The sequence below is a fragment of the Triticum urartu genome, chromosome 1 (assembly GCF_003073215.2).
Source record: "Triticum urartu cultivar G1812 chromosome 1, Tu2.1, whole genome shotgun sequence".
Classification (NCBI taxonomy): domain Eukaryota; kingdom Viridiplantae; phylum Streptophyta; class Magnoliopsida; order Poales; family Poaceae; genus Triticum; species Triticum urartu.
The window spans coordinates 395645104-395654813 of NC_053022.1; the positions used below are offsets into that span (position 1 = coordinate 395645104).

General features: G+C 41.8%; 1 protein-coding gene across 1 annotated transcript; it reads right to left on the reverse strand.

Moving 5' to 3' along the window:
- Positions 1 to 917: 917 nt before the first annotated feature.
- LOC125534537 lies at positions 918 to 4390 on the reverse strand. Its single transcript, XM_048697737.1, has 5 exons — positions 3549 to 4390; positions 3266 to 3462; positions 1731 to 1823; positions 1589 to 1657; positions 918 to 1509 (listed from the first exon to the last, which is right to left on the reverse strand). The coding sequence occupies exons 2-5, from the start codon at positions 3438 to 3440 to the stop codon at positions 1448 to 1450; spliced, it is 399 nt and encodes a 132-aa protein (XP_048553694.1). The 5' UTR covers positions 3441 to 3462; positions 3549 to 4390; the 3' UTR covers positions 918 to 1447.
- Positions 4391 to 9710: the final 5320 nt, after the last annotated feature.

A 9710-nucleotide genomic window follows, 5' to 3' on the forward strand; every position in this document is an offset into this window, starting at 1 on the left:
ATGAATGGTTCACTTAATTTGAAGCACTAACCAGAAACATTGATGCAAGGTAGATGGATCATGGATCCATGTCCCAATCACAAGCCGTTCACAAAATTAAGGCGCTCGATCGACCGAAAGGAGGTGAAATGTACGGCCTCGTCGCGTGGAGTCCAAATCTTCGTACTTACAGTATGTGACGTCTTCAGAAAAGAGGGCGACCAAATGTTTGAACACGCTTTAGCTGATATCCAACTACACTACTAGTCCTATATAAAATCTTGTGCATTAACCACCAAATCTAGCTGCGCAGTCTTGTTCGTGGCTGCCAGTGCTTGGGCGGCTCGCGGCACTTAAACAACCAGCTCTACTAATTAATTCTGTCGCTATCTTATCACGTAGGTTTTGGTGCAATATTTTCCTTTTTTTTGCGAAAGGTTTTGGGGGTAACCTAGGCGCGTATGTGCTCTAGCTGTATCACACATCTTGTTACTACTAAGAGAGAATTCCTTATTTGACCCTTTCTTAAATTTTGGTTCCCTTTTTGGCCCTAGTAAAAAAATTCTTTATGTTGTGGCACTCAAACTTCAGTTTGTTCCCTATATGACATTTCCGTCAGTTTTGGCAACTAACACCGTTAAATCCGACATGAAAAGTCCTTTTTACCCTTGGTGTAGTTTGTGACCAAAATTGTGAACTAGAAGTCAAAAGCAATGGTGATGTGATCCGTTTGTCTTGAATACATTACCAAATGAAACGAAATCTGCTATTTAGCACATCTTTAATTTTAATTGGATAATTGGACAGAACCTCCCTTGTATATTGATGATATATCCCCTGTACAGTTCATATATGCACAAATTATAATATACTTGGAGCAGATTCACATGTATGCAAACTAAAAGTTCATAGAAACTTGGTCCAAGTTCACATATACGGAAATAGTCCACATATTTAGTCCTCTACACACATTCAGGTTCACATAGAGTTCACATATAATAGTCCAGGTTCACATCATGTCAAATACAACACATGAAGGTCACATATAGCACTTACAAAAGCCCAGGTTCACATATATATTACATAAACAGCTCAAAAGTTTCCCAAATGAACCATGATATGGAAAGGGATCCAATGAGAATCACAAGCTAAGCCTCCTTTTGCTTCGTGTGCTCATTGCAGGGCTGGCAGGATTCATTTTTTTGCTACGTGTGCCCATTGCAGCGCTATCATGTGGCACCATAGGAAGGTGTGGCAACTTATCAGCAACCTCTTTGCCTTTTCTTTTGGCATGTAATTTCAAAGCAACAGATGCTTTCTTATTGGCCACACAAATGGGCTGAGTTGTTGATCTACACATACACATTCATGGCAGCACATCATACATCACATATAGTAGCCCAGGTTAACAATAGAACAATGCATAACATAACATAAAATTCGGAAACAACCATAGGTTACCTTTTTGCTACTCTGGATCCAGATTTACTCCCTTTCCCTTTTTCCTTAGTTTTTTTCTCCAACATTTGGCTATAGTGAGAAGAATGCAATTAGAATACAAAACCAAGCTTTCATCTAATCTACTACAAAATTCAGAACTAGTTCTTACCTTTTTGATGCTCCAGTAATTGAGTTATCATGTTTTCTCTTTTTCGTAGTTGTAGGTTCCAAGCTTTGGCTATTGTGAGAAGTTACTTAGAATTCAAACACAGATTTCATATAATTATGAGCATGAGTGTAAAGTGGCTAACCTTGGCGGAAAGCACATAGAGGCTGCTGGAGCATCATCCTCGCAAGGCACAATTGATGCTTTGGTGGTCTTTGCCCTCTTCTTTGGTGGTCCTCTACATGAGCAACAAAAAGTAGTTAACATGTATGGCTGCTTACAAAAAATGCAAGTGAAGCAAGTTACATAATTATATTTATTACCTCATAGCTAAAATAGCAGCAATGTCATCTGGGTTACCCTTCTTGCATTTATGCCAATGATGCCCATAGTCCTTACAGATAGGGCATAAGTGTTGGCCGCTTTTTCTTTTCTTCTCACTGCAGCCTTTATACCTCTCAGTTTTATGCCTACCCGCCGTGGATTTTAGTAGTGGTGGAAACATGAAGAATCCATGGTCAGATTTAGGCCATTGGTTCTTGTCAACCATGGAAGGAATTAGTTGGTCATAGGCTGCCCTAAATTTGTCAATGGAGTAATACAAGTCCACATAATTATGTATGTGTGCATTGATAAGAGATGTGATAAATGCTAGACCATGCTTGCAAGGAAGGCCAGAAACTTGCCATTGTCTACAAGAACATGTCCTGTCAAGCAAGTTGACCACAAACCTAAAGCCGCTGCCTCCCAATGCTGTCACTTCAGCGACTTCTTCTGAGCTTTCTACCACCTCCAAGTTTAATTCTCTAGTCTTTGCATTCAACTTCTTAATTATGTGGGGAAGAATCAACCCAACCAACTTCCTTGCTACTTTCCTCCTTCGGTTCCACATGATCATAATCATCTGCCTAACCTTATCAAAGAAGTCGTCCAAGTTCAAGGACTTGTGATGCTTAATCCAATTATTGAAGCACTCAGCCAAGTTGTTTGTAACATAATCCACCTTGGAAATTGTTGAGAACTGACTCCTAGACCACAACCTAGTGTGCCACCTCCTAAGATATGCAGTTGCCGCTGGCTTTGCTATGTCCATTGCATCCCAATTTTTTTCAAATATATATGGGTTCCATGAGTAAGCAGCAGCCCAAAGGTGGTCATCAAACACCTTTCCATGAAACTTCTTCTTGAAGTTGGACACCAAGTGAAACATACATTCCCTATGTTCAGCCTCTGGGAACACTTCTTTTACACCTATCATCACTGGTTGCCCAGCATCGGTGCATATGGCTAAACCCCTTGGGGATCCTATAGCTTGTCTAACCATTTGCATGAACCAGGTCCAATTCTCATTAGTTTCAGAATCAAAAACACCCATACAAACTGGATACATCCAACTATGGCCATCAACGGCGGTAGCACTAGCCAGCTGCCCCTTGAACCTGCCTGTCAAGAAGGTGCTATCTACTGCCAAGTATGGCCTGCAGCCATTAAGAAACCCATCGATGCAAGGCTTCAAAGCAACAAAAATTCTTTTAAATCTGATTTTATCTTTTATTGTGTGATGATCAATGATCACTATGCTACCGGGGCAGCAACTTTCAATTTGCGACTTGAAACTATAAAGATTATCAAAGCTTGTATCCCAATCACCATATAGTTCCTTCAAGGCTAGCAGCTTACCCATATAGACTCTCTTAGAGTTGATGTCGATTCCATGATGCTCTTTAAGCTTCTTTCGCAATGCCTTTGGTCCTAGAGTTGCATCCTCAATTAGCCAGTCCTTCACGTGCTCACATATCCACCGCTTGTTTGCATTCTTCAACTTCTTTTTTTCTTTTTGTACTAGAGCAATCATGACCACAAGGGTTCTTTCTCACCTACAAAAGATGAGCATAGAAAATTAGTACTAGAGTAAAGACCATGACCACAAACTAAGCACACATGAGTAAAGTTAGAAAATTACCATTACTGTGCACTCATCTTCCATTGTAGAAGCATATATCCTCCATGGACACTTATCTTCATTCCTTCTTGAACAATAAGCTCTGAACCTATGTGGTGCACTCTTTTCGGTGTCAAACTCAAATTCATGTTTGATTGCATGCTGAGAAAGCGCCAATTTAAACTCTGCCATATTGGGATATTTTCTTCCTTCGTTCATTGGAGGATCTAATTTATTATATTCAATGTGTGGTGCATGATCTGCCTCGTGATATTCCTCATCTTCCTCTACTTCAACCTCTGACATGCTCTCATCCTCACTCTCAACCTCGCTCTCAGCCTCGCTCTCATGATCAGGAACATAGTCTTTGTCCTTTTCTTTGTTGGAACAAGGAACCATGATAAGAGGTACAGGTTCATCCTCTAAATAAATATTTTCCTCATCAACACCAACATGCTCATTCTCAGGTACTGGGTTGCGAAGATAATCATCATCATCATCTTGTTCTATGTTGTTAGGTTGGCTATGCGCATCACTATGCCACTCCGTTATAGGCTCATATGGTTCCGATGGATCACAATAAGCAACAAACATGTGCACAACCTTTGTCTTAGAGTGTTTCTCAAACATCGACACCAATTCTTGGTCAGATGTTACTTCAGGGTAGATTTTAAGAACATCATCATAATACTGAACATGTGCAACTTCCAAATAACGAGGCGAGTACTGCTCTATGATTGATTCAACCAAGTCCTTATAATTTGTTAAGTCGGAATCAATAACCTTATCAAAACAGAAGCATTTGATATCCTTTCTAGCCTTTTTTGGGTTGCCAAGCAAATTGATTTTCAGCACACATAAGTTGAATTTTGATCCATTCTGTAAAAACCAAATAAACTTAATCATGAGTTGCATTTGGGATCCATCTCTAAGTTCAGATTTTGCAGCAAATTATCATCTCTAAATGAAACTCCTAAGTAATCTGTTGCATTTCGACAAATCTAGAAGAGAGGTGCTGCAAATATGTTGCATTTGGGATCCATCTCTAAGTAATCTTCAAAGCCATCTCTAAGTACTCTGTCAAAGAAGAGATGCCTCACCCATCTAGACAAGCCGATGTAGCCGCATCCCTCGGTGATACTTGGCCTTGCTCCGGTGTTGCGCCTTTACCACGCAAGGCTGAGACCGCCGCACAGCCGGCCTCCCCACCATGGCCGCCCTCCACCTCCCCACCATGGCCGCTTTGCCCGTCATCAGCAGGTTGGCCGCCCCCCGCCTCCCCACCATGGCCGCCTCGCCCGTCCTCCAGGGGTTGGCTGCCCCCCGCCTCCCACCACCATGGCTGCCTCGCCCGTCCTCCAGGAGTTGGCCGCCCCCCGCCTCCCCACCATGGCCGCCTTGCCCGTCCTCCAAGAGTTGGCCGCCCCCTGCCTCCCCACCATGGCCGCCTCGCCCATGGCCCTCGTCCACCTCGCCTTCCTCCATGTGCCGCCGCTGGGTGCCTCGCTCGCGCCACCGCCGCTGGGTGCCTCGCTCGCGTCGCCGCTGGGTGCCTCGCTCCTCGCTCGTGCCGCCGTTGCGCTAGGTTTAGGTCTCGGGGAGGAGAAGGGGAATCGGGGGCAGAAGGGGGGGTCGTTTTTTGTTTTTTTAGCGTGCTATAAAGAAGGGGTAAAATGACTTTTCCTGTCATAGTTGACGGTGTTAACGGCAAAAATCGACGGAAGTGTCATGAAAGGAAGAAAATAAAGTTAGGGTGTCAAAAAAGGAAAAAATAAATTTTTAGGGCCAAAAAGGGAACCAAAATTTAAGAAAGGGCCAAATAAGGAATTCTCTCTACTACTAAAGGTTTTGGAGTGCATGTAATAATTTATGTTGTGTTTGATAGCAACTCGCAGTCGACTGGATGAACTCATATGCCAAACTATTTTAAGTGCACGGGTTTTCTACTCGAGAGCAAACGTACACTACTACAAAACCCTAACCGATATAGTTTTACCAGCGACGCTTAATCCAAATCTTATATAACTAAATCATTGATTTCCTAAACATATTTCTCTCAACATGTAGACATGCTAACCCAGCAGATGTGCCATCTCAATATGGCAACATATACATGAAAAATGGGTCATCTGTTTTCATGCTACTTATATTTAATAAATATTTTGCATCTTTAGAATAATCAAATATACATGTATTACAACATTGTCACTTTTAGTTCTCATATCGCTAATTCAAATATTCATATTTCATACAACCAAATTTTACTGAATGTGTTACAGCCAATTCTCACATGAACACAGGAGGTATCATCTAGTTATTAAAAAAAAGACAAGCACAGGGTTCTCTCTTAGAGTTGTCCGCATTTGCTAGTCTGCTGCAAGGGCTAGAGCAAGAACTACCCACGATAACTTCATGAATGATTTTATTTTAGAGTCATCTAACAATTTTCTCAAAAATCATAAAGGAAACAGGGCAATGAGCACACCATTTGCACAAACTAAACAAATTGTAAACTCGCATGCTCAACACATCCATAGAACCTCATGCATGTGTGTGCATGCCTTCAAAAGCAACACTTCTCCGCCCGTGTGTTATGGTCAAAAAAATCATAACATCTTAGTCAATGCCAGAAATCAGAGTCAGAGATTGTGTTTGTGGACTAAAAGAGCAAATAGAAACACAAAATTTGGAATAAGCTATACAAAATCTCCTAATCATGATACCCTAACTCTACCATAGAAATGCACTCACCTATGAACTATCATCATATGAGATATAGTGGATGAAGTCCTCTTTGTCGTTCCAGAAGACCATGGTGGCAACGGTGGAAAGGAGCAAGACATATAGAGGAGGGAGTGGGCTCTTTCCCTCGCGCGCGGGGAGGGGGGAAGGGTGCTAATGGGGGGAGTGTAGTTCAGATAGTGCGACTAGCGTCTGTCTCGCCCCGAATCATTACCACTTGCCACGTCACCCTGTCCGGCGGGCCCTCCTTGTTAGTTCTACTGTCAGACTGGGCTGAGCTGCAGCTCGGTACTTTTTGCAACAAAATTATTGCGAGCCTAGTATTTTGTGCCAGAAAACATAAATCGTGTTGTTTGCAACCCTAGCCACGGTTGCGATTGTTTCCTCCTAAAGGTGAGTGAGCTAGGACTCACCCTAATAATCTGGAGTAATCACACAACAACACATCAAAAAGCTTAATCCATCCCCGATAGTTTATCTACATATTAGCGACCTAGGTGTTGCATGACTGTTGGGCATCTAGACGGGGTCATAGCCAACTACTAATGCAATATGAGTATTCATGTATGTGGATATGTTTGGTATGACAGCTATCATCTTTGTGCATCAATTTAATCATGACTTCTCCTTTATATTCCGGTTTAATATTAAATGTCATTGTGTCACCTAGTGTTGCTATTGGTGGCTAGGGATGAAAACGAAGCGAAAACACTCGGAACTGGGTGCTACCACATAGGTTTTCATTTTTTTATGGAAGCGAAAACGAATAAGAAACTCCAGAAATGAATATGGAAACTGATACTACTCGGAACAAACATAGCATGAATACAAAATGGCCGCGGGAACAAAAGTGGGTGTTGACCGGAACTTTAAAAACTCCTTGAACCATAGAGAAAAACACAAACAAACCAACAAACTTAATCAATTGCTAACATGGCCCTTTCAAATTGTTAACATGGCTACAAAATAATATGAATAGTTTAGTTACTTAGCATAGTATTATAGTAGTACTGCACAATTGTGTGGGCTTAATTGAGTACGTGCATGGTAGTAGAAGATGGATTCATGGTTGGGCTACAAAGAAACCATTGACCCATAGTAAAGACGAAAAATCCATATTCACAGAAACGACAAGTTACGTTTTCCTTAAAAGAATCCGTTCCCGTTTTCCTCCGGAAACGAGAAAAGTTTTCATCCCTAGTGGTGGACTATGAACGCATGCCTCTTCTCTGACTAACCCTCTCCCCCCCCCCCAAAAAAAAAAACCAACTACTTTCTCTTTTTTTACTGATTTTTTGCGGGAATTGCTTTCATTTAGTTAAAAGTATAAAGTTCTTATCTGTTTCTATTCCATTTAGCATGCATGACAACCGGTGTGTTGGGGTGGGAGGGAGGCATAACTTTTTTCTCCTTTTTACTTGGAAGGCTGAACTTGCTTTCTATTTCTATGGATGAATAAATTACATTTGACTACGCCTACATATATAGAAGGCGGCGGGGGGGGGGGGGGGGGGGGGTGATATTTCTTGACCATATGAGTATGCGCAATGGGGCACCTATTTACCATGGCCAATGTGATACCTAGCACTGCATAAGTCTTTTTGTTAGAACACAATTTGTGATAGGTTTGTCAAAGATGGCATGGTGTCATCAAAGTCTCCACATCATAGGGATTTCTAAACCATTTATGTTCAGCTAAAAAAAACCTTTATGTTGATCTATTGGTAGCATGATGCTTTGTATATTTTGAGCATATTCTTGGATTAAAAAAACTCTTGCATGTAAAAAGTGGGTTATTGGATCCGAACAGAAAAACAAAAAGATTTAGTTCATATTCATGAAGCCCTAGATTTTTGGGCCGAGCTGAATTTGAACCAGAGTAGACATTGTCAACAAATTTATAGTTCGTCCCCATTAACCACTCGGGCATCAAACCAGGAAGAATTTATTTTAGGGTTTTTGATAATCTATGATTAACCTCCTTTCACAACACTCCCTACCCCAAGGGAAGTCGAATCAAGAACACAAGGGTGAGAGGTCGAAAAGCATATTAATTTGCACCAACTTTCTTTTTGACACACAAAAATACCCACGATACTATTGTAGCTTAGACATGTTTTTGTTTCAAATTTGGAAACTATGAGAGGTTGTCTTTGAGCCCATATGTTATATACACTACTGGTACCGCAAGATTCTGTGATCCTACTGGTTTTTTCTTTTACAAAAGAACAGTGAGTGGAAGTGCATCGAGGATCGGTTTGAGAAGAAATTGAGTTGCTGGAAAGGAAAACTTATGTCATATGGAGGCCGATTGATTCTTATTAATTCGGTGCTCACGAGTATGCCAATGTTTCTCTTATCCTTCTTTGAAGTCCCAGTTGGAGTTAGGAAAAGACTGGACTTCTATCGATCCCGATTCTTCTCACAGAATGATGAACTAAAGAGAAAATACTGACTCGCCAAGTGGGATATCATCTGTCAACCAAAGGACCAGGGGGGCCTTGGTATTGAGAATCTTGAAGTCAAGAACAGATGTCTCCTCAGCAAGTGGCTTTTTAAGTTGTCAGTTGAAACCGAGGCAACTTGGGCGCAGATTCTCCGTAGTAAGTATCTGCAGTCCAAAACTTTGTCCCGGGTGACAGTGAGACCAACTGACTCGCCGTTTTGGAAGGGGCTTATGAGAGTCAAAGTTGCCTTCTTTCATAGAACAAAGTTTATTATCGGTGATGGCAACACCACTCGCTTCTGGGAGGATACGTGGCTTGGTGAAACGTCGTTGGCGCTCCAGTATCCGTCCCTGTATCGTATTGTTCAGCGTCGTGATGCTCGTGTTGCAACGATTATGCAGTCCATCCCTCTTAATATTCAACTTCGGAGGGTGCTTGTTGGTGACCGGTGGGAAACATGACTTCATCTGGTGAGTAGACTGATGGAGGTTCAGCTAACTCATCAGCCCGATCAGTTGCGTTGGAAGCTTACTAGGTCTGGAGACTTCACGGTCAAGTCGATGTATATCGATGTCATCAACTCTAGTGTTATTCCCAGTTCCAAACATGTTTGGAAAGTCAAAGTCCCTTTGAAGATTAAAGTGTTTATGTGGTTTGTGCATAAACAAGTAATTTTAACAAAGGATAATTTGATTAAGCGCAACTGGACAGGATCTACTAGGTGTAGTTTCTGTGATCGGGACGAGAATATCAAGCACCTCTTCTTTGATTGCCCGTTGGCGAGAGTCTTGTGGCGCACCGTGCAAATTGCCTTTAACATTACTCCTCCAAATTCGGTCGATACGTTATTCGGAACGTGGCTTATTGGGATAGAGTCCGAAACAGCTAGACACATTCGTGTAGGAGTATGCGCGTTGTTATGGGCAATTTGGAACTGCAGAAATGATTTGGCTTTTAACAGAACAACAATTATTCATTTTTTGCAGGCGAGCTA

Coding starts and splice junctions, on each gene's coding strand:
- LOC125534537 (XM_048697737.1), bottom strand. CDS start 3,440: ATGATTGCTCTAGTACAAAAAGAAAAAAAGAAGTTGAAGAATGCAAAC. Junction 1,824..3,265: donor CTCTAAGAGAGTCTATATGG/GTAAGCTGCTAG, acceptor TTGCTCATGTAG/AGGACCACCAAAGAAGAGGG. Junction 1,658..1,730: donor TCTATGTGCTTTCCGCCAAG/GTTAGCCACTTT, acceptor TTCTCACAATAG/CCAAAGCTTGGAACCTACAA.